General features: G+C 56.1%; 2 protein-coding genes and 1 long non-coding RNA gene across 9 annotated transcripts in view; 1 reads left to right on the top strand and 2 right to left on the bottom strand.

The window, feature by feature from the left end:
- The window catches only part of LOC308062903 (excitatory amino acid transporter 5-like), a 24,380-nt gene extending 8,494 nt beyond the window's left edge, over positions 1 to 15,886 (bottom strand). The window contains exons 1-12 of one of the 3 annotated variants that reach the window (XM_080385142.1): positions 15,294 to 15,886; positions 13,460 to 14,796; positions 12,940 to 13,083; positions 11,048 to 11,127; positions 8,891 to 9,103; positions 8,092 to 8,134; positions 7,581 to 7,803; positions 5,068 to 5,167; positions 4,628 to 4,861; positions 3,046 to 3,240; positions 2,323 to 2,457; positions 54 to 153 (exon numbers count right to left, since the gene is read on the bottom strand). In XM_080385142.1, the coding sequence (XP_080241268.1) occupies positions 54 to 153; positions 2,323 to 2,457; positions 3,046 to 3,240; positions 4,628 to 4,861; positions 5,068 to 5,167; positions 7,581 to 7,803; positions 8,092 to 8,134; positions 8,891 to 9,103; positions 11,048 to 11,127; positions 12,940 to 13,083; positions 13,460 to 13,636 (1,644 nt within the window). In that variant the 5' untranslated portion in view covers positions 13,637 to 14,796; positions 15,294 to 15,886. Of the gene's footprint in view, positions 1 to 53; positions 154 to 2,322; positions 2,458 to 3,045; positions 3,241 to 4,627; positions 4,862 to 5,067; positions 5,168 to 7,580; positions 7,804 to 8,091; positions 8,135 to 8,890; positions 9,104 to 11,047; positions 14,797 to 15,293 lie in introns of those variants that run through there. The other 2 variants (XM_080385143.1, XM_080385141.1) reach the window with 2 other exon arrangements.
- On the top strand, positions 147 to 7,241 carry LOC308062927. Its single transcript, XR_013927750.1, has 7 exons — positions 147 to 1,154; positions 1,675 to 2,379; positions 3,207 to 3,338; positions 3,583 to 4,390; positions 4,524 to 4,721; positions 4,819 to 5,030; positions 5,837 to 7,241. It is a non-coding gene; the product is annotated as an uncharacterized lncRNA (long non-coding RNA).
- On the bottom strand, positions 14,803 to 22,199 carry PRAM1 (PML-RARA regulated adaptor molecule 1). 5 transcript variants are annotated; one of them, XM_080385164.1, is made up of 11 exons: positions 22,022 to 22,199; positions 21,523 to 21,699; positions 19,142 to 19,832; positions 18,242 to 18,311; positions 17,790 to 17,902; positions 17,420 to 17,489; positions 17,043 to 17,136; positions 16,835 to 16,891; positions 16,596 to 16,758; positions 15,899 to 15,932; positions 14,803 to 15,328 (listed from the first exon to the last, which is right to left on the bottom strand). In XM_080385164.1, exons 2-11 carry the CDS (start codon positions 21,523 to 21,525, stop codon positions 15,214 to 15,216), a joined length of 1,410 nt encoding a protein of 469 aa, XP_080241290.1. In that variant the 5' UTR covers positions 21,526 to 21,699; positions 22,022 to 22,199; the 3' UTR covers positions 14,803 to 15,213. The 5 variants fall into 5 exon arrangements, with proteins under 5 accessions (XP_080241290.1, XP_080241289.1, XP_080241291.1 ...); XM_080385163.1 differs by having other exon boundaries at positions 21,523 to 22,199; XM_080385165.1 differs by having other exon boundaries at positions 17,420 to 17,474; positions 21,523 to 22,199.

The following is a 22,199-nucleotide window of genomic DNA, read 5'->3' as shown; positions in this document are numbered from 1 at the left end:
TGTCTGTGCAGTCCTTCTGCGTTCCCCTGCTCCACCGGACAAGCTGTACGTACCGTGGGGGTCTTTGGGGCAAAGTCTTTCTCGCAGACATGTGCTATGATGCCAGCAGCCAGAGCATCACCGAGGACGTTGGTCATAGTTCGGAATCGATCCCTAGAGGAGAAAGAGCTGTGAGGATGCAGTTGGTGGCCACGGCTGACGCGCCCAGGATCTTTTATGGCTTTGAAATATGTCGTAGAATCGTGGTTTGGGTTGGAAGGGGCCTGGAAGCCCACCCAGTTCCAGCCCCCTGCCATGGGCAGGGACACCCCCCGCCAGCCCAGGTTGCTCCCAGCCTCATCCAACCTGGCCTTGGGCACTGTCAGGGATGGGGCACCCCCAGCTGCTCTGGGCAGCCTGTGACAGCATCTCACCCCCCTCACAGTGACAGTTCTCTCCCTAATATCTCCTCTAAATCGACTTTCTTTTAGTTTAAAGCCATTCCCCCTTGTCAACCTTTATCCCTAACGTCTCGGCCACTGGTTTTACGAAGGGCAGGTGGAGGTGGCTGCGTTATTGCTCCTGCAGTGCGGAGTGACAGCGGCAGGTGCGATGGCTGCAGGGCCGGGTACCACGGGGCGCCTTCTCAGTGCATAGACCTGTCTCTTCTACCTCCCAAACTGATGCTGGTGTCATTTTTGCTCAGCGTGGGGATGAGCTGCCACACCAACTCGTAAAACTCCTTGAGAAGCTCTTGCTGGCGCAGCTGCAGCATCACCGTTGGCCCCCGGCACAGGGATGCCAGTGGCGTGGGTGCCCCGTGGTGATCGCCGATGGAGCTGACCCTGTGCTCTGATGTTACAGCTCTCCCCTGGGAAGTTAAGTTTCCTTTTATATGGAAGAAAGAGAAAAGCAGCCGGGACGCTCGCTGTTTCTCTGCCCAGGGTGGCTGTGAAGTGCCAGCCAGCCCCCCACATCTCAGCTATGGAGAACTCGGTGTTTACTCCGGTTTTTCACCAAGCTGATTTGCTTTGTTTTTATCCTAGTACTTCAAAACGGCAAATTTCCATCTGTCTGGCTTCTCTTTGCCGGTGACAAACGTAACGAACCATCCGTTTCGATCTCAAGATCAATCTGGTCTTCATCCAGCAAGATGAAGATGGTCTGCTTGGAAGGTAGGCTTCCTCCGTGTTGGATGCAGTCCTTGGAAAATGTCATCCTTGCTTTTAGAAACTCCAGCGAATGTTTTATTTCTGGTGGCATATGGGTTTAAGAGAGAAGTTGCTTATTAAATGCAGGAGGGGGGTTTTGCTACATCTGTTCAGGAGCTGCCTGATTTTCTGCTCTGATTTGGTGTGCAACCATCTCGAACTTTACCTTGTTACTGTTTTGACATGACATCTGTTCCTCTTCCCTTTCTATTTTTTAATTGTGAAAACGCCAGTGTTTCAGAACTGGAAACAGCAAACTGGGTGAGCATGTATTATAAATAATTAACAGTGGTTTATGGTTTATCATTGGTTTCTCTGATTTGTTTTCTTTTTCTTAGAGATTGTTTTCTTAAACGCTTGCCTGTTTCCACCCCTTTGGTTGCTCTCTTGTGGTGGTAGCATCTTTCTGGCTAAATTTTAATTTCTTCGTTCTGTGAAGCCAGATACCTTTCCCCCTGCCTTACCTAACGTGTTCCTCTTCCAGGAATAATATTCCACCAAAACAAGTACTGTACCGTCCACTTGGCTTTGGCTTTTGTGGAGTCCATCCTCCTTTGCTGACAGAGTGGACCAGAGCTTGGAGAAGACCAGGACTGGAGGTATTTTTAGGGAATACGCTAATGAGCAGCCTTGCATAGTAATGCTTTGGGAAAAGACCAGGCACCTACTTTCCTCCTTTTCTACCACTCGCTATGGAGGAAAGCAGCGTTCTTTTGATTTCTTAAAAATATAAACATCTCTTAGGTTTTGTTACTTGTTTGAGACCTCCAACAAGGATGTGTTGTACAGTCGGATAGGAATTTAGATGAAAGATCAGGACAAGCCGGGATTTTAGACTGGGGACCGACCTTGAGAGGGTGGCTGAACGCCATCGCCACGTCCAGCCCGTACGAGGCACCGGGCAGCACCCTGGGACAGAAGCACCTCGGGGCAAACACTCCTCCAGGAGATGTAATTATCAGGGGCTATTTCAAGAAAATAATTGGAAAATGAAGAAAGACTCTCACACTCGGCTCCTGGCCTGGTTCTGTGACCCCTCGGTCTCCGTTTGCCCCCGTGAGAGCTGCTTCGGACGTGTCATCACGAAGCGGCGCTGAGCACCTGCCCGTACCTGCCTCCCGAGAACACTTACAGTGCCCAGTCCACTGCGATGATGAGGGTGATGTCATCAGTCGGCAGCCCCACAGAAGTGAGCACAATGACCATCGTCACGAGTCCGGATTGGGGGATGCCGGCCGCCCCTATGCTTGCTGCTGTTGCCGTTATGCTGCAAAGTGGAGGCAGCCACACAGTTATTGTTTTTTTTTTAAGAGAAAAAGGAAAAAAAAAAAAAGCACGTTTGCATGGCAAAGTTATTCCTGTATGGAAGGATTGGACCTGGCTGCCTCCACCTTCCAGCTCCCTGTTGCTTGTCCCACTGTGCACCGTGGCCGAGGGCTCGCGGCAGGTACCCGGCACCGGGCTTACTTATTTTCACCTAGAGAGCTGCTTTATTTTCCTGTTTATAAAACGATATTACATGCCTGGAGGGGAGTAAATTAAACCTGCAGAAACCCTCTGTGCTAGGATCATCCACCCTGCTGCAGGTGCTGACCCGCTCTAGCCGTGCCATCAGCTCCCAGTTGGCTTTTGCCTATGGGCCAAGCCTTTGATCCTGCGCAGCCCGTCTGGGTGCAGAGCCCGAGCCCTCCCTGGTGCTCAGCACGGGGGCTGGGGGGTGCTGCACCTTCCCCTGCACCCCAGCTTTCCAGCCAGGTTTGCAAGATCTGTGCCAAACCGGAGAGGTGTGAGCGATGGTTGTGTCTGTACCTACGACAGAGGGAAATAATTCAGCTGCTGCAAAACCCCCGTTTACCTTATCGTTATAATTTGTCCCAAATCCAAGTCGTATTCGTTGACCTGGGCAATAAAGATGGCAGCAACCGCCTCGTACAGCGCGGTGCCGTCCATGTTGATGGTGGCACCCACGGGGAGGACGAAGCGTGCCACGCGCCTGTCGATCCTGTTGTTTTCCAGGAGACACTTCAGGGTGATGGGCAAGGTTGCGGAGCTGCGGAACAAGGAGTGGTCAGTCAATCCCTGCTGCTTGCGCCGGGCTTCACGGACGGGAGGCAACGCGATGGTGCAGGGATAGGAGTTCTCCTGCCGGTAAGTGCGGCGGCACCAGTACGGGGGTTGCTGCACCCATCAGTGCTCAGCTGGGTGCTGGACGTGCCTGGCCACGCCGCGCGGTGCCGTGTCCGAATGCCGGGCGTTCAGGGTGCACCACAGGCTCTGCCTGGCTCCGTCCCCCACAGCCCCTCCGGTGTTGGGGTCCAGCCAGACCCCTCGTTCCTCTGCTCCGTGGCTGCCCCCCGTGCTTGCATCCCCTGAGCATCTTCTTTCCATCCAGCACAGAGACCTGAGCTGTCACGCAGGAGCCGGGACAAGGACAGGGAGGAGGAAGACCCAGTGGGAGGAAGGAAACGAGCGTGGAGAAGAAGCCGATGGGAGATGGGGACAGCTTTTCCGAAAGGAGCTGGCTGGAGAGCGGGATGCGACTGCCCCGCCGTGGGGCTGGACTGGGGGCACAGCTCCCCCCACCCGTGTCGGTGCGGGGCAGAGACCCTGGTGGAGCCGGAGCCCCGAGCTCAGCCCAGAGCGGGCAGGGGCACCCGCAGCGGTGGGTGCTGGGGGAGGTGGGCACCGCCGGGGGAGTTTGTTGGGGTTACATGAAGAACCAACATTGGAGAGGCCAGAAAAACCCTGCGGAGGCAAATGTTTTCTAAGAAAATGTTTCGGTTTGTGTGTGTCTTCCAGAAAGGTCAGTAGTTCCTAATGTAAATTTTCTTCATTGTTATAAAGAATGTTTTTCAAGGAAAATTAAATAGATAAAAATATGGTATAAAGAATGTTTTTCAAGGAAAATTAAATAGATAAAAATAATCTAAAATTATAAAATCTTAACAAAAGTAGACAGCGCTTTTCTTTGGAGGAGCTTGGGGTGTGTAGGAGTTGATTTAAGATTTTCAGCAAAGCTTTCGGAAGAGCTTTTGATGTTTTCAACTAAAACCCAGGGTCAACCCCCCTGCATTGTTCTATAAAGCACCTACAACCGTCCTGTTTTGAATTATTGGCAATAAAACTGGCCGCAGCAATCGCAAGAAGCACACAGACACACAGCCACCGCTGATTTACTTGGGGGAAAACCCCGGGAGAGGGTGAGCGGAACGGCACTGCGGGCTGGCTGAGTCCGAAGGCACCCTGAGACCCTTCCCCATCCCGCTTCCTACTAAAGCTGGGAGCAATCCCATTTCAAACAGTGCTGGAGCATCATTTTTCTTTGCATTGCAGCTGTTTTCCCACGGCTTGCCTGGCTGTACACATGGCCGTGCCGCCCTCCACTAACCCAGGTGCCTTCCCAGCTGTATCCGCAAATTTCACCCACGTTTTCATACCTGGAAGATGTAGCTAAGGCGATCAACAAGGCTTGCAGTATCCCCTGAATGAAAGCAAAGGGGTTTTTCTTGGTGATGAGGGTAAAAAGCAGAGGTAAGAGAATGGCTCCGTGGATGAAGAGCCCTGACACTACTGTAATAGTGTATAATCCCAGCTTCTGCCCAATAACCGATGGATCTTCCATCTCCAGGATCTTGCCAGCGATGAGAAATACGATGCCAAAGGGGAAGTACCTGCAAAGAAGAAGCATAAAAAATTACTTTACGAGGTGCAGGAATCATTGCTGTGCTACACGAGGGTCATTACGGTGTTTGGTACCATGTGGTCCAGTCGTGGGCAAACCCACCCAGTGACCACGTTGGACACTTGCAGCCATCAGACCGGCATTACCATTAGATAGAGGTAAGAAAATAACAGAATGAATCAAAACCAGGTTTACCAGACTGCCATTGAGACAATTTTCATAACGGCTTCGTTCAGGCACTGGCACACGTTAACCAGCGGGGTTCCTCGCTCACCCATTTTTCCCAGGAGAAGTCCTGCAACCAAGCAGATGGGTTTAGTTACTCACCAGGAGTAGCGTCTGTCATGCCAAGCGTCTCAAGGTTCTGGTGGTCACCCAGTGGGTTTCACTGGGCAAACTCCCAGCAGGTCAGACTTAATACCAATTTCCACATGGTCTTAGAGGTCACAGTAAGTCTCTGCTCCCAGCAAATACAAGCAAATGGCCTTCTCTCAAAAAAAAAAACCAACCCACCAAACTGCACAAACTGGCACAAAATTGCCCAGTGCTGAATCCCGTTGCTTTGAGGAGCAAGGAGGTTTCCCAGGTACCCATTGAGCAAAAGAAAAATGAGTCTCTGAGCATTTGCCCATCTAGTTTCCAGCCCAGCACCTGTCCTTTCTGTGTGGTCCCATCAACTAAAATTCCTTCTGAAGCACAAGGGTCTGCTTCAGTCTGGGAAGGAAGACAACAGTCAGAAACTTGTCTCATCTCTCTTGTCCCTCTGGGCTGAGGGCTCCTGGAGACCCTTGGCCGGTAGCTGGACCTCGTGGCTTGCGCAGGAAAGAGATGAGATAGGGTGACCTTTGTCAGGACTTTGAGAAATGAGGCAAGGCTTGGCGTGTTTAAATCTCAGCTCTCTGGATATTCATCCAGTGTTTTGTGGTCATAACAGCTGGTTTGAAAGGCATCCCTTGCTCTTCAGGTCCTCCAGAGAGCTGCTTTGGAGAAGGTGACCCTAGCAAATGGACGGGGTACTTCAAGGAACTTTTAAGTTTCTGCCCTTTCCTGGATTTCAGAAGCATTGGAGATGGGTGGCGATGCTTGGTGTCGGCCATCGCTGGAGCTGTGGTACCATCCACAGCACGGACACGCCAGGTATCCAGCGCCTGCTGCATGGACACCTTGGTCTCAGGTCCAGAAAAACTGCCTAATTTTGGAATCGGACACAAACACCCTTTGCTGAGATCTCACCCAGCTTCCACTTGGCCTCCCCTCCTTGCTGCGAGGAGGAGCTGATCCCATCTCCCATGGCACAGGGCTGCATCGCCTGGCCTTCTCTGTCCGTCCCCCTCATTCCCCCCCCCCCTTTTCTGCCAGGCAACCCCCGCCAATTTGACACCCCCCTGCAGTAAAGCTGCCCCTGGCTGTACTACTGCCCTTGTCCAAGCTGCCCATCCCTGGTGCAGGTGCTGATGCTCTGCTGGTCTGTGGCTTCATGGAGCTCTGACCCATCCCGTGCAACACCCAGGAAGGGCAGCCGGGTGACCAGGGCTGGCTCGGGTGATCCTGCCGCATCCTAACCCAGCGCTGATCCTCACTCCCACGCTGGCAGGGTGCTGGGGTGGAAATCCCAGAGGAGAAAAGCGGCTTCTCTGTGCCTGTTTGGCTGGGCAGGAGGAGGACACGTGTCCGTGAGCAGGAGCTTGGCGCAATCCCTGGGTGTCTGGGTCTGCAGATAGGGTTGGACCCTGGGCCAGGAGTCTGCCATAGCCGTCTCTTTTGTCCATAAGGATCTTTACGTGGATCTGTCTCTTCCCAGTCTCGCTGTGTCCGTCTCCTCCAGGCGCTGGCTGTACCGTGGCCATTAATACTGGCCGCGCTCCGGCCCCGGTGGCAGGCTGGCGCGCTCCGGTGCTGTGCTACCCTCAAATCCCCTAATTGGCTTTTTGGTTCCTTATACACTAAATTCAAGCTCTTTGCCCTCATCTCTTAATCTCCACGTAATCCTGACCCCATGCTCATCTCATCTCCTCCTACTCTTTCCCGTCCTGATTCGTCCCTTCTTTTCTCACTCAGCCTCGCGCCCAGTGTCCTTCTGCCTTACGCTTTGAGTCAGCTCCGAGTTCCTCCTTCCCATGACTTTCTCCCCTTTAAACCTTCTTCCTCCCTCTCCCTCGCACGTGTCCTCTCCATCCAACCTCTGCCCCTTCCCTCCTGAGATGGCTGCAGAGCACCACGGCCCCGCAGGGTTGCAAGCTGCTCCACGTGGGAGGTTTTCTTACCTTCTCCCAAAAATCCTGTTACAAATTTCCACACGTTTGTGACCACGCACTAATTCTGACCCAGCTTCCACCCGCTGCCTGCCCAGGGAGTTTGGACACTGCCAGTGGGGGTCAGCAGACTTCGTAAGAAGGACTCGCCAGCTCAACATTATGATTTGAAAACCCTCAGGACCTTGGGTGTGAAGGCTCCCATGGAAAATCCAGGAGGAAAACAGCCTCCTCCATGCTCAACCCCTTTTTTGAGCTCTGGTATGGATGGTGCCCTCAAAGGTGCTGGTACAAGCTCCCTGCTGTGCCCCGTTCCCCAGGGACTTGAGCAGTTAGAGCTCCAATAACCTTGTCCCTCAGCATCTCTACATCGGTGGCCACAGCACTTGCCCCCCCGTGGCTGAGCACCCCTGCAGGCTGGGGCACAGCGCCGAGCCCCCTCTGCACCGCGGGTACCTATCGTTGCTGAGAAGATGACGATTCCCAAGACGTTCATCTCGTTGTTGGTCCCCGGCAGAGTCCTGTAGGTCATCTCGGGTGACGGCGTCAGCTCGAGGAACACAGGCCGATGAATTTCGGGGTTTTGGTCGTCGGGTGCAAAGTAAATAAAACTGAGTGATTTCGCTGGGATCTTTGGCAAGACGGGAGACTTCACCACCGGGACAAGAACGGTTCGGTACTGGAAGAAGAGCAAAGCAGCGAGGTCAGGGTCCTGCTGGCAGGGGGCTCCACGCTGCTGTGAACGGTGCTGGTGGTGCTGGGGGTTCAAAGTTTGCTTTTCAGGCGGTACAAGGTGAAAAGAGCAGCACCCTCCCACTCTTGTGTGCCCACCCTGGGGGGAGCAGAAACCTGGGGACAGGCAGGGTGGGGAGGGAGGGGGCTGGGTGTGGGGAAGAGCCCCCAGGTGGGGAGAGCAGCCCCCCGCCCCGGAGCTGAGCTCCATCCCAGCCGCTCACGGTGAACTCACCTGCTGGAACGAAGCTTCGATCAGGTTAGAAGGAAACATGTTCCTGTAAGAGAGCAATGGCGCGGGGGTCAGAGCACGCTGTGAGCCCCCAGGGAGCAGCCTGGGGGGCGCCTCGTGGCGGGGCACAAGGCCAACGGGAGCCCCCTTACAGCCAACAGCAGCTGAGTGGTCTCTGCGAGGCTGGTGGCGAGGAGAGGCTGGGAGGAGGACGATGGGCAGGACTGGGAACCGACTGGACTCATGGAAAACCCGAGGCTGGGACAGACATCAGCCCCTTGCGCAGTGCAGGACCCCCTGGAGCAGGATGCTCAGAGCCTTATCCAGTCGCCCCAGTGCCTCCAGACATGGAGATTCTGCCCCAGCCCCCGGGGCCGTGCTGCACCCCTTCCCCAGCGAGCTCTCGTCCATCCGCTGCCTTAATCCAGCCCGCAGCCAGCTCCGGCTTGCTTTTCCCTTGCTGGGGGCTGCAGGGCTTGGCACGGCACGGCTGGGGGGGCGGGGGGAGAGCCCCCGGCCTTTGCAGGGAATTTTAATCCCTCTGTTCCCTCCTGCTGCACCACGCTTTTCTGGTGGCTCTGGGAGGAAAGCTGGGGGGGGTGACAGAGTGGCCAGAGGGACATGTGTGGGGAGAAACACCCACACACACCGCTGAGCTCGGGGCTGCTGGTGCCTGGTCAGCTTGGCCGACGGCTCTCCCATTTCCATCCTGGTGTCTCCCAGGAGCCCAGAGCCTTTTGGGAAGATCTTGGCTGTGAAATGCCACCGTCAGTTTGGCTCCTCGTGAAATCCTGCAACATACCTGATCAAATCCAGTAACGCGTCGGCGGAGCTGAGCACCACTTTCCCCACAGAGTAGTTGTCCTTCTGGGCAGCTGCGCCGGGGTGGATGCTGACCACGAGGATGATCCCGACGGTCACTGCCATGAAGGTGGTCCAAAGGTAGTAGGTGATGGTGATCACCCCCATCTTCCCGCAGGCCTTGGAGTCCATGGTGGCCAGCCCGGACATGAGGCTGCAGCAGAAAAGATTGTGGTCAGTGTCTGCTCCCAAAACTGCACAGGATGCATCTGATGGGGAAAAGCTCCAAGGTGGGAGAAGTTGCTACAGACATTTTCTTAACCCAAGCTTAAAGGCATCACCAAGCTCTTGCACATCCACGTGCCTGTGCCTGCAGCATCTCACACCCAGGATGGCCTTGGGCCCCCCCAGGCTGGACTGCAAAGCGCCCCAAGTCCCTTCTCAAGGTCTGGCCAAGTTTTCTGTTTTCTCCAAAAGATAAGAAGTAAACGTTCTTAGTGGACTTTGATGGTGAAGAACTAGCACTGCCCTTTTCTTGTGTGACACTGTTCTCTTAAGTCTCCGACACCCTGTGCTGCTGCCGTATGTCACTGCGAACGGCAAAGAAAGGTATTAGCAAGGTTTATAGAATCGTGGTGAGGACAGACCCCACTCCCCGGGGAGAGAGCTGCTGGTTCAGACTCCACGTACACATAAGCTTTCCTAAGAAGTAGCCCATAAGCTACTTTTAAACAAAACTGCTCTAAAAATAGGGAGGGTATTACAGGCTGCACCAGCAGGGGTGCTGGTACTGGGGGCAAATGGGACTGCTGGGGGGCTGCAGCGTGCCCCATGTGCCCCCAGCCCCACACCAAGCTCCTGGCTGCTGACTTTCACTGCTCCAGCCCCCCCCCCCCCCCCGGGGCTCTGCAGAGCCTGGCCCAGCCTGCTGACAGCATCTGGCGGTGGTCCAACAGCCCCCCGGTGGGACGTGATAGAGATGGGGGCTGAGAGGGTTAATGCCACCCTTGGGGACACACAAGGGACGGGTGGCTGAGGTGGTGGCCTGCCCACAGACCCCCTCCAGCAGCCACATGTCCAGGAGGAGAGAGACCCTGGGAAGCTCAAGAGAGGCCACAAAAGCAACGCGGAGGTGGGTGACGCTTTCCAATATGAGGCTTGGGGAGCTCCAGAGGTGAGCCCTGATCTGGACAAATCCTTCCCCACCGTGTGCCCAGTCCCCTCTGGGATGGTGCGTAGAGGGAAGACACCACTTCACCGTCATTCAGTAATTAAAAGAAGAAAAAAACCTGGTTCAACGTGCAAATCAAATCCTGGGAGCCCTGTGCAAATCCCGCATCCACAGGCGGGAGAGGGGTTGCCTGGCATGAGCCAGCACCACTGAGCTGCGAGAGGCTGAGAGCATCCCGAGAGCCAAGGAAGACCCAGGCAGCGGGGCAGGGGGTATGAAATCCTGGTGGGGAAAAGAAAGCAGCTCAACAAGGGCTGATGCCAAAAAGATCAAGTGGGGCCAGGATAGAGCCACTCTGCTCCCAACAATAAAGCAAAGGCAAATGAGGCAGCAAGAAATCTCTGAAAAACAATGCAGAAGTGACACGTCCTTGAGGGAATGTAGAGCTAATTGTTTGGGTCTTTATAACGAGCACGTGCCAGCAATTGTTTGAATTATGTAAATCCATATAAGCTTTTCAAGACCTTGCTTAGACTTTCTAGAACTGGACAGGCTCATAAAAGTGGGGTTTGCAAACGCAGACACAAGACTGAGGGGTGCTTGTTGTTTCTACCCAAACTATCTCAAAACGCTCTAAGTAAGGAAATCTGCTTTGCATTTAAACAGCTGCCCATCACCAACTGCCCAGGGATGGTCCCAGCACCGCCAGCTGGCTCAGCCCAAAAAGAAGGGAAACACCCCAGGCAGCGCAGGTGTCTGACCTGGGGGCTGGTGTCTACCAAGTCCAGGTGAGGATTTCCATCGCTGGGAAATCATGGGAAAGAGATGGACACCAAGCCAGGGGTTGCTGCTTGGTACCTGGCTGCTGCAGGCCAGGGTTATTCTCACCCCAGGCAGTTGGGGAGTGATCTTCTCCAGGGGGGGTCACAGGGCAATCCCATGGGTGCGATGGAGACGGTACTTTAGAAGCAGAAGATGATGTCTCACCTGGAGGTGATCAAGGGCAGGATCAGCATCTTCAGCATCCTCATGAGGAGTTCTCCAGGGAAGGAAAAGTACTGCTTCTCCTGCAGGTAGAGCAGAGCTGCTATGTCAGGTGAGAGCTTAGCAGACGCTAATTGCAGTTTAAGGGCTTGAACTTGATAAATTTGTCTTTTTCCCAACCAAACGCAGCTCTGAGCTGGGTTCTGAGACGGCAGCCGCTCCTTGAGACACTCAGAGGTGCCGTTTCTCTGGCTGTCCCTTAACAGGAGCTGGGTCAGGGGTGGGAAATACTGGCCACGTGGGGAAACCTGGCTGTGAACCAGGAAGGGCATGTGAGGCTGGTCCCCTCTCAAAAACATCCATGGGGTCCACCACCCTCTAGGCCGTGGTCCCCATGGCCCCACCGCTGGCTCCTCCTGAACGCTGTTGCTCTTGTTGAAGAGCAGAGGCTCGACCGCGTGTGCAACGGTGCCCTGGTGCCGGCAGCAAACGGTGGAAAAACCTTGTGGCTGCAAATGGCAAAGCCGAGCTCGGGGAGAGGCCAGGGTGTCCGGGGTGTCCACCCCGTGGCGTCTGCCCACCCCTTGCATTCCTCACATGGGTGTGGGGAAGGGCTGCCTGGAGAGAGACCCCCGAAGCCAGGATTCCACAGCCATGACCAAAGGAAGAGTGAGGAGTCTGCGAGACCAGCAGCCACCTGGCCAGCATCCCTCCCTCCCTTCCTCCACCCATCTCTCAGCAACAGCCACCATCCTTTTGGCTGCTGAGTTCCTGCCAGGCCTCCATCCACCCACCCCTCGCTCCATCAATCCACCCACCCCTCGCTCCATCAATCCACCCACCCCTCGCTCCATCAATCCACCCACCCCTCACTCCATCAATCCGTCCACCCCTCGCTCCATCAATCCACCCACCCCTGGCTCCATCAATCCATCCACCCCTGGCTCCATCAATCCATCCACCCCTCGCTCCATCAATCCATCCACCCCTCGCTCCATCAATCCGTCCATCCCTCACTCCGTCAATCTGTCCATCCCTTGCTCCATCAATTCATCCATCCCCCACTCCATCAGTCCATCCACCCCTCACTCCATCAATCCATCCATCCACCTGCCCTCCCTCCCCTGCTGCCCCCCAGCCCTTGTGCCGCTGTAGAGGTGCCACGTTGCTGAGATGGCCCCAAATCGAGCAGGTACTTTTGGTTACTCCCAAGTAACCAGCCCCACTGGGCTTTAAGGGATGCCAAACTATTGCAATCAGTGCCCCACCAGCTGCCCCGCACCAAGCCACCCATGTGGCCCACGCACAGCAGCTCCTGTTGGGCACAGCCATGGGATGCCCAGCTGGGGGCAAGGAGCCCCCGATTTGAACAGCATCTCTTTTGTCAGGGGGTGTCTCAGCTTCGTGGCACTTCCCCAGGCAGGAAGGAAAGTGGGGACCGGCTGCTCCACCCCTCGTCTGCGGATTCTGGGACAAAAGGCTCTAACAGAGAAGTGGCTGCTGGGGACCAGGTGCGGGGCTGTGGCAACAGGGCAGGACAGGAGGGGGGCAGAGGACGGGTGAACTCGGTGCATGGCAGGGCGAGGGGCAGGAGCTCCCAGCCTCAAGCCCAGTGTGGGCGGCTGCTGCGCTCTTGCAGGTGTGTGCTGGGATGCAGGGAGATTACACCCAGCCTCAATTAAGTAACAAGATCATCCCTGCTGTGGGCAGTGATGCTGAAGTGCGTAATGGAAGTGGCAAGGCTTTGCTAAGTCCTAGCGAGTGACACTGGGAAGTTCCAGCGCTGGCCGAGCTCTCCCTGAAGCAGCATCTCTCCTCCCGGGCTCAGCCCCGTGGATTTTAGCGCGGTGACGTTTAACAGCACGATGCTCCTAGAAAGTGCTGAGTAAACGCACCTCATTTTCTCCAATGCATTTGTCTCCAAGGTTCCTCAGAGGAAGGTGACCCCTTGGAGCCCCCAGCCTCTCTGCCAGCCACATATTGATTTGCTGGGCCCTCTCCAGAAAGTGGAAACGTTCTTTGGTTGAGCATCTGAGCAGCTGGGGACAGTAACAGCGGGAGCTTACCCCTCACACCCTGCACTGATGTTTGGGTTGGGGGGATTCTGTTACTGAGCATCTAGCAGCCAAGCATCCTTCCCCCCCTTCCCATCCCCACCCCACCTGAAGGCTCCTGCAGCCCCACGGGGTTCATCCCGGAGCCCCCCACTCCTACCTTTGGCATTTGTTGGCAGTTTTTTGGTAAAAAAAAAAAGTCAAGGGGAAAAACCTGCCCCGAGAGGTGGTTTTCTTGGGCAGGAGCCTCTGCTTTTGGGGTTGTGCCCATGTGGGTCCTTGATGGTGACGCCTGGCTGGCACCAAGGCTGGTTGCCCCAACCGCCCTGCTCCATCCCCTTGCTCCCATCCCCGTCCTTACCAGCTCCGTCAGCTCCAGCACCCGCAGCAGGAACCCCAGCAGGCACCCGGTGGCAACCGACAGCATCGACAGGGTCAAGAGGCCATTTTTATGCCAGAAAGCCCGTACCCACTTCCAGATGTGCCGGAAGGTGGTGGACAGCGAGTTCAGCAGAGCTCTCCTGACCCGCTCCCACATGTTTGTCCTCAGCTGCCCAGGCGATGCCCCTTGGAGCAGCTCCCGGCGCTCCGCATCGCCCCTGGGTGCTGCCGCGCCGACGGACCCCTGCCCTTTGCCGGGAGCCCAGCGCTCCAGCAACTAATCTCCGGGACCAAAAGCTTCAGGGCGATGTGGGAGCCTTTCCCGTAATGGAAAGTGACGTCTTCAACTGGTTAATCTGTGCTTGGCATCCCGCCTGTGCTGGTTAACCAAACCCTCCCCGGTTAACCCTCCGCCCCCCGGGGCAGGGGCTGTGTGCTGCAGGCTGGGTCAGGGGTTCAGCCCTGGAACCCCCATGCCATCACAGCTGATCCAACAGGATCTGGGTCCTGCCATCAGAGGCTGCCACGGGGCTGTGCTCCCACCGGTGCTGAGCATCCCCCACTCCTCCCCCACATCCATAAAGGCTTCGTGAGGGCAAAGCTTGCAGGGGCAAATCGCTTCCCAAGAAACTGGAGAATCCCCCAAGGTGACCTGCTCATCCCACCAGCCTGAACGTTCCCCCAGGAATATCTGCCCCAGCAGACCTGCCTCCCAGCAGCTTTGTAGGGAAGCTGCCTCGAGGCTGCAGGATGCTGCTGGGACTGATTATTATGTCGATCACCATCGCTGCCCACAATATTTTAGGGTATTTCTGTGACCGGTTTTACTCCGGAGTCTCACTGGGGCAGAAGAGCGGTGCAGGAGGCAGCTGAAGGACGAGGTGGGTCAACGCCCAGGGAAGGAAGCGCTATTCCCAGGCTGAGGATGCTCTGGGAATGGGAAAATATTGAAACCTCTCTGAATTAAAACCTCTCTGGCTCAGATTTTACCCCCCAACCAAAAAAAAAAAAAGACCATGAAACCCTCTCAAACCACTGCCATATTTTACACAGGCAAAACAAAGCCAGGGAGAAGGTGTGACCCCAGGATCTCTGTGAACCCCTGCCCCTGTGGGACAGGACCCCTGCAGCCCCAGTGTGCTGAACGGCCTCACTGCTGTTTCGGCAGGGACACGGCGGCTTTTGCAGGCTTTTTCAGAGGGAGCAGAACTCCTTCCAAAGCAGGAGCCGACATGCAGCGCTGCTTGTGTTTCAGCCCTTGGGGAGGCCTCTGTTGATGCTGTCTTGTGCCTTCGGCTTTAGCATGGATCGCTCAACCTGCCAGGCAGCAGAATTAGATAAAATGTTTGCTCTCCTGCACAGCTAAAATACAGTTGTGTCTATCCAGACCCATCTTCAGAGCTGTCTCTGAGCCAGGGGATGGAATTTGCAAGCTGGGAGTGAGCAACTGCTCCAGAAAAGGCATCCCGAGTTGTCTGGGGGACCAGAGACATCTCAAAGGACATCGAAGGTCCCTGGGGCTGGCGGCAAGTGGACAGAGCAAGCTGAGAAGGGAAGGGGTACGGAGAAGTCCACAGAATTGGGAATGGAGGAACATGAGGACCTGTGGGGAGCTGAGAGCAAGGAAGGGATGTCCCAGAGAGTTGGAGAAGAATCCCAGAGAGGGGAAGGAGAGAGGGAAGGCAGGGAAGTGGCAATGGGGCAGGAGGGGAGGCCCTGGTGCTGGTGTGGGGGTCACTGGTGCCTGCCCATGCCAGGCAGCAGTGCCCGGTGCTTGGTGAAGGGGCTTTGGCAACAGTTCCCTCTGCACCTACCATAAATCTCAACATCATCGTAGATGTCAGCGTCCCTGTGAGGAAAAAGACAGGTTATTGTGAGCAGTCTGGTCTCCCATGTCTCCACCACCCCCCGACGCCGAGACAAGGGCCAGCTCCTGCTGCTGCATCTGTCATCTCTCCTCCAGCATCCACCGCGCAGCCCTGCCCGCTGCCTCCCAGCCTCACGCTCTCCCCATGGAGATGGGATCCCTTGGTGTGGGGTGACCGTGGCTCTGGCTGTGACAGTAGCCCACCCCAGGCTGCCAGGAGCCACAGACCCAGCCGTGCGGAGGGGCAAGTGCTGGCCCATCCTGCTGTGCCACCGGCAGCATCTAAGCAGTGTCTGGGCAGGTCCCACGTGAGGGTCCACAGCGTGGGGAGTGGTCGCAGTGCCCCAGGATGTTGCCCCCAGTGCCAGAACCATTCCTGATACCAGAAATGGCAGATCCCAAGCCCAGGGTAACTAGCTGGTGGTCAGTGCCTTGGCTGGATGGTTTTGAGGTGGCACTCAATGGCCAGGGTCAGTTCAGTGCCATGCACTCGCTGGGGAATTGCTACAGCTCACGGAGTTGGGGGGAAGGGGCCAGGGAAGGGGTACTCACAGGTGTAGCATCACAGTCCGGGGCACGTACCCATCTGCAACAGAAGAGGAGAAGCACGTCGGGTCGTGCCAGGAGCTGAGACACAAATGGGGTCTCACCCCAGCACCCGCCCCTGCCCAGGACAGGCAGGTTCAGCAGCAGCTCATCCCCAGGGAGAGCTGCGAGCAAAGCAGGAGCTCAGCTCCGGGAAGGCGAGCTGGACCCTTGGGAGGAACCTGCGGGGGGCAAGGCAGGGAACGGGGCAAGGCAGGGAAAGAGCCTGCCAGGCTGGGCAGCAGCTGAGTGGGAAGAGCCCGATCCCCGTCTCTCTGCCTAGGGGATCTGCAGCCCGTTTCACCGGAGCATCCTTCGGGGCAAACATGGCTTGTGGGCTCCGTGCCTGCGGCAAACCCTGCTGAGCTGGTGGCTGAGGGGCTCCGGGACCCGCAGAGGCTTTGAGCAGAGGGAGACGACCAGGCCAGCGAACAGCTAAACGGTGGGTGCCAAGCGGGAGGAAAAGCAGGACGTTTGGGCAAGGAGCAGCAGGAATATTTGAGACCCAGGGTAAGTCAGCTCCCTCTGAACAGCAAGGGGATGTCTCCTGCTGTCTGCCGGGGTATGTGCACACGAAGAAACTCGATCCCAAAACTCTGTGTGCTGTGATCCCCGCTGTGCGCAAAGCCTCAGCCCCGCCACCCCCCCCCCCCCCAAGACTTACACCTCCTCTGGCTGTTTCGGCAGAGGATTTGCTCCTGATTTGTAAACTGAATGACATCAAGAATTTCTCCTCGTCGCAGTGGCAGGTTCTTCCCTCCACCCCTCTTCTCTGTTGCTGCGGGGTCGACCATCATCCGAGTCAGGACGTTGATGCTTCCTTCGAACTGGAACACAAACAGCAGCGCTGCAGCTCAGCGGCTGCCCCAGGGGAGCGTGAGCCAGGCAGCTCCCACCGCTCGCCCTTCTCGGAAGAAACAGATCCCTCTCCAGCCAGATGGTCCTGGGGACTGGTTTGATCTGGGGGTGTTGCAGTGGGGAACAGGGCAGATGTGACCTGGGTATGGGCTGGTCTCCGCAGAGCACAGCTCTTCCCTGCCAGTGCACTGCACCCTTCTCAGGAGGCGAGGGGGAGCTTGGAAGGGGAAGCAATTTGCTCATCGCTGCTCACCTTGAATTTCTTCTGAAACTCCCTGTCCGCCTTCTCTTCCTTCTTGCAGTCCTTGAGCGTCATCGGCTTCATTTTCCGGGAGACCTGGGCTTCTCTGCAGGGTCGTTGTGAGTCATGGGAAAACTCAGATGACGCCACGCGCTGCTGCCCCCCTTCCCCTTCTCCCCCCCCAGGGCTGCTGCCCCATCAGTTCTCCTGCACCAGCTCTGGGGGCTGCTGGGGCTCTCGGGCCAGGTTTAAACCTGCTGTTTGTGCTCTTCACCGTGGGCATTTCTATCACAAGCCCAGCAGAAACCCATTAAACCAGCAGCTTTTTCAAAGCAGGAAGGAGCCCTGGCCATTTTGGGACCCTTAGAAAGAGTAAAAACCCCCGTTACCTCTGCGCAGCTGCCAGCAAGGCAACACTGTTAGAAGCTTGACCGGCATCTCCACCTGTAAAACCAAACCCTGGGACAGAAGCTGCTGTGAGGTTGCTATAAGGTGTAGACACCCGCTGAGACCAGACACAAGACTGAAACAGCAGCAAAAGCTTTCTCCTCCTGGCCCCAAAGCTTGAGTTTGCCCCCTGAGCATGTGTGTGTGTGGGGGGCAGGGATCAGGGTTTCCCATGCCCATTTACAAGGCAGCAGAGAAACCCATCCCCCTCCCGTGCATGGCAGCAGCAGGCTCAGTGTAGGCTCAGTGTCATCGGCACCTCGAGGCTCTCTGAGCTCACCCCAACCAGAATCCCAGCCCTCCTGTACCCACCTTCTCCGGGGTGGCGATACACTGGTGGCTGGGATATGGGGGACAGCTGAAAGCCTTTGCCTCTCCCAAGCAGCCCAGCGGGCTCTACATCATCGTACAGCTCATCTTCATCCCTGCGACAAGGCAGACAGCAATTAGCAAGCCCTGTTGCAGCAACAGCACCGGGGGCCAAGGGCAGCATTGAGGCTGCCAGGACGGGGGGCAACAGGCAGTTGGACCACCGGTGGGTTGGCCCCAGGTGTGGGACAGAGCGGGACAGCAGCTCCTCACAGGGCTCAGCACTGTGGCACAGCAGCCTGGCGTGCAGGATGGCAGCAGCCAGACACGTGTCCCTTCTGACCCTGACCATTCTGCAATTCTGGGACCCTCTTGCTGTCCCCTCTTGTGCCTTTTCCACCGGGTTGGGACAGCCTGGAAGCCACCTGGAATAAAAGTGCTGCCTTGGTCCTTACCCCGTTACACTCGGAGCATCCTGCGGTGGGAACTGCATCAGGGCTGATGTAACGTAGCCTCTTTTTTTACCTATGGTAAAAAGAGGAATGGAAAAGAGCAGTGAGGGATTATTTCACATTTTCTCCTCAACTCCATCACCCACTCTCAGGTCAGAGACACCCTGGGCTAGATTTAGTGCAGAGGGATGTGGAGACATAAAACTGACTGCACAGCTGGATCCAGTGAGGAGTTTTTACTCCATGGCCCAGCTGGAGATTTTCTTCCCTCTCAGCACACTGGGGCACAGCCCATCAGGGAACTCACTGGGGACCTTTAATACCTATTTTCCCATTGCTACATCCCTAACGTTACTTTCTCCCTGGACCAGTGACAAAAGGAGAGGGGAAGAGGCCAAAATGGGTATTTTGAACGTGCTGAAAACCCCAAACTCCAGACCTGTACCACAATCAGGGCAAGCCCTGGGTATCTCCATGTGCATCTCCATCAGCCAGAACATGCTGCTGTACCCTGTATGATGGCCGGCACGTCTACATCTCTGCTAAGATCCCGTTATTTTTATCACCAGCCTCGTAGCTGTTACCAGCCTGGTCAACCAAGATCAACCAACAGCTGGCACGAAGATCCGCAGTACAACTTTGCAGCTCTGCTGGGTTAGTGTACCAAGTAATGTGCAATCATACACCAGGCCCTAAAAATCAGGAGTTTGCCCTAAAAATTATCAAAACTAACCAAATCAGGGTGGGGGTGTAATTTCCACGTGCTATGCCTATAAAAGCCCCTTCAGCACTACCAGCCTCCACCTCTCCATCAGCTCCCCCACTATTTCCATCTCCCAGAGCTCCAGGCTCTAACTGGGGAGGTTTTCCTTTCCCGGGGGACCTGCAGGCGCCTGTCCGTACCCAGCTGCGTGCTCCTTGGTGGCTCCACGGCAGGACAGAGGGGTGTCCCAGGATGTGCAGCCACACCAAACTTCTCCAGATCAACGACAGGAGGGCGCCTGGGCTTGGCCGGCCTCACTCCCAGCGCCTTGACGTGTGGCAAAGGCTTCCTGCGGGGCACAGCTGGGTGCCCTGTCCTGCGGGAGCTTCCCGCAGCATCCAGGGGGGCTGCAGCAGCGATGCCTTTGGCAGGAACCACTGGAGCACCCTTGTCTTTGGCCAGTGGCCATGTCTGCTGGGCTGGGTTTCTCTGGGGAGGATGGGAGGTGGCTCCCACCTCCTTGTTCAGCGCATCTCCTCCTCCCGGCTTCGCAGGGGCTGAGTGGAAGCTGGCATCCTGAGAAATCCCTTTCTTCAGTCGCACCGTCCATCCCGGGGGCTCACGGATGGAACGAGGAGACGAATGCTGTCCCACACCCCGACCTTTACTGTGGGATGGAGGAGCCCTGCTGAAGTCCACCCTCCTTGTCCAGGGGGGCTCTGGAGGCAGCTCGCCCTTGGAGCCTGGCACTGGGCTCTGTCCCAGTGACATCGCAGGGGATGCTGCAGAGCGACTCTCCGGCCACCTGCCCGCTTCGGGGGAGTCTTTCCTGTTCCCTTGGAGCTTTGCCCGCAGGTGCCTCACCACGGCCTCTTTTTCCTCGAGGTGTGTCTGCAACCATTGAGAAAAGCTCTAGTGAAAACACCGTGGGGGAAAAGGAGTCAGCCCCGCCCCGGGGAATGCAATATTTTTTCAACATGGCTTTACACTAAGCCTCCTCCATGAAATGTGGTCTTTGCTCAAAGAACGTGTCTGAGAAAACAACACCAGGCTGCACCAGATCAGGAACAAGTCCCATCGCCATGAGGGCATCCAGGAGGCATTTCATGGAGTCCATTTTTTGCCCTGATGCTCCTCCGTTCACCACAGAGGGCTTGGATGAGGGATTATACTCTACTAGTAGCAAAGCTCCTGAGGGCAGAATTTGAGATCTAGAGGTTGCCCAGGGCTCAGATGGGAGCAACCTGCCTTGCCCTGGTCCTGGTTCCCATGAAATCCATGGTGAACCCGGGGCAGCTGGTCAGGAGTTGGTGGAGGAGACCCCACAGAGCCATCAGCATCCCTCCCTGGAGGAAAACCTGGGACGGTGCTGATGAAACTCATCCTACCAAAGCCTGCATGCAAAACTAATGGCCAAGCAGCAGCAGATCTGCCCTACTTTCGTGACCAGCACGTTTCCTGCGCTGCCCACACCGTGCACACGTGAACTGGGACGTGCTGCCCACAGCGCAGAGCTGCCCCTGCCTGCCCAAATGACCAAACCCCACCTTTTTCTGAAGCCTCCAGAGAAAGGCTGCCAGGAGGAAGCTGAACGACTTTTGGAAGAAGAGTGTCAGGTTTGAGGTAGGGCACCAAGCTCAGGTAGCGGGGATTTATATTCTTCCTAAGCTTCTCAGGTGGACCTTACAGGAGGGGAGGGATCATCTTACCCTCCGGGATCTTTCTCCCACCCCTTGTCCCTGGGCCACAGTGACCCTTTGCACCGGAGCTGGCTGCTCTGCTTCTCCTTGGCAAGCCATAAGCTTTGTGAAGTTCTCCTCCCTCTAGGATTGCAGTATGGGTTTGTGCTTGCGTAATTTTTTTTTTTTCTTTCACAACAGAAGGGCTAGTATGCAAAGAAGCTAGCGCAATAATTTTAGATATAAGCGCTCTAATGGATATATACCTAAATAAGTGCAAGTTCCCCTTGCATCCCCGGGCAGTCACCCCAATATCCCCAGTAAATGCTGCAAATGCAGCACTCTGACCATAGCCTGTGGTAAAGCACCACCAATTTGCTGTTTCCTGTACACCAGGCAGTGGGGTTCTCACCTAACTAGCAATAAAAAAGCAGCTTTTTCCGGAGTCTCAAACATGCTGCTGGGATTTTTGGTACCCGAATGATTCAGAGGTTTGTAACCATCAATTTTGGAGCCGTTCCATCAGCTGGGACGTGCCCAGAGCCCTCAGGTGTCCCTGTGGGACACAGCACTGCTGCCACCAGGATCAGTTCCAGGATTTTTGCATTGGTGGGTGCTCTCCTGGAGGCAGCAGCAGCAGCAGCGGGTGGCCTCCTCCTCTTTCACACAGGTTTATATCCACCCAGCAAGTGTTGCACTGAGCCCAGGAACTGGTCAGAGACTTCTGAAGCTCCAACCAGCTCAGATGTACCAGAGGACTTGGTCTTCCAGGAGGAGCAAGGGAGACCCTTGCAGGACCCAGCCCCTCGCAAGGACACTGCCAAAGCCCTTCCAAGCAGGAGACATGACTTCGCACCCCACGCCCTGTCCCCAGGTCCAGCACAAGTCAGGTTCTTACTCACCATTTTCCAGCAGCGGATGCTTTCCTACGTGCTCACCTCCTTTCTAAGGACCACCGGTGGTACCCCAGCAGGACCCGTGCCAGGCGAGCCTCTCTGAAATCTTCCTCCTCTGAAACCAGAAGCTCTTTCCTAACGGTCGGTGAGAAGCTGCGTGCAACACCAGGAAGTCCCTGTAGCCTGACCACAAAACAGAATGAGGACAAGGAGGACGAGGAGGAGAAGGAGGAGGAGGAGGAGGAGGAGGGGGTGCAGCTCTTGGTGCACCACGAGCTTGGACTCTGCTGCTGTTGGGAAGCTTGGAGCCCACCAAGCCCTGCTGCCCCAAAGAGTGTCACCCAGAAAAGAGCCTGGGGTTTGGGGAGTATCAAAAGCATCAAGGGTGAGCGTCAGGAGGACGGGGACAGGCTGTTTCAGTGGTGTCCAGCGACCAGACAAGGCACAACGGGCACAAACTGTGACACAAGAAGTTCCATCTCAAAATGAGGAAGAACTTCTTTACCTTGAGGGTGATGGAGCACTGGGAGAGGCTGCGGCATCTCCTTCTCTGGAGATGTTCAAACCCTGCCTGGCTGTGCAGCCTACTCTGGGAGAGCTGCTGGACTGGGTGGTCTCCAGAGGTCCCTTCCCACCCCAACTGGTCTGTCATCCTGTGGTCCAGTGGCCAACGTGACCCCGCC

Source organism: Falco punctatus, assembly GCF_963210335.1.
Source record: "Falco punctatus genome assembly, chromosome: 4".
Taxonomy (NCBI): domain Eukaryota; kingdom Metazoa; phylum Chordata; class Aves; order Falconiformes; family Falconidae; genus Falco; species Falco punctatus.
The sequence above is the reverse complement of the archived record's forward strand: the minus strand, read 5'-3'. Positions and strand labels throughout refer to the sequence as shown.

Bases quoted from the DNA above. Each gene is read 5' to 3' on its own strand.
- PRAM1 (XM_080385163.1), bottom strand. The intron at 18,312-19,141 runs GTACGGACAGGC...TTTTTACCATAG, and splicing joins ACCAAGGAGCACGCAGCTGG to GTAAAAAAAGAGGCTACGTT. The intron at 17,490-17,789 runs GTGGGTACAGGA...CTTCTGTCCCAG, and splicing joins GTATCGCCACCCCGGAGAAG to GGTTTGGTTTTACAGGTGGA.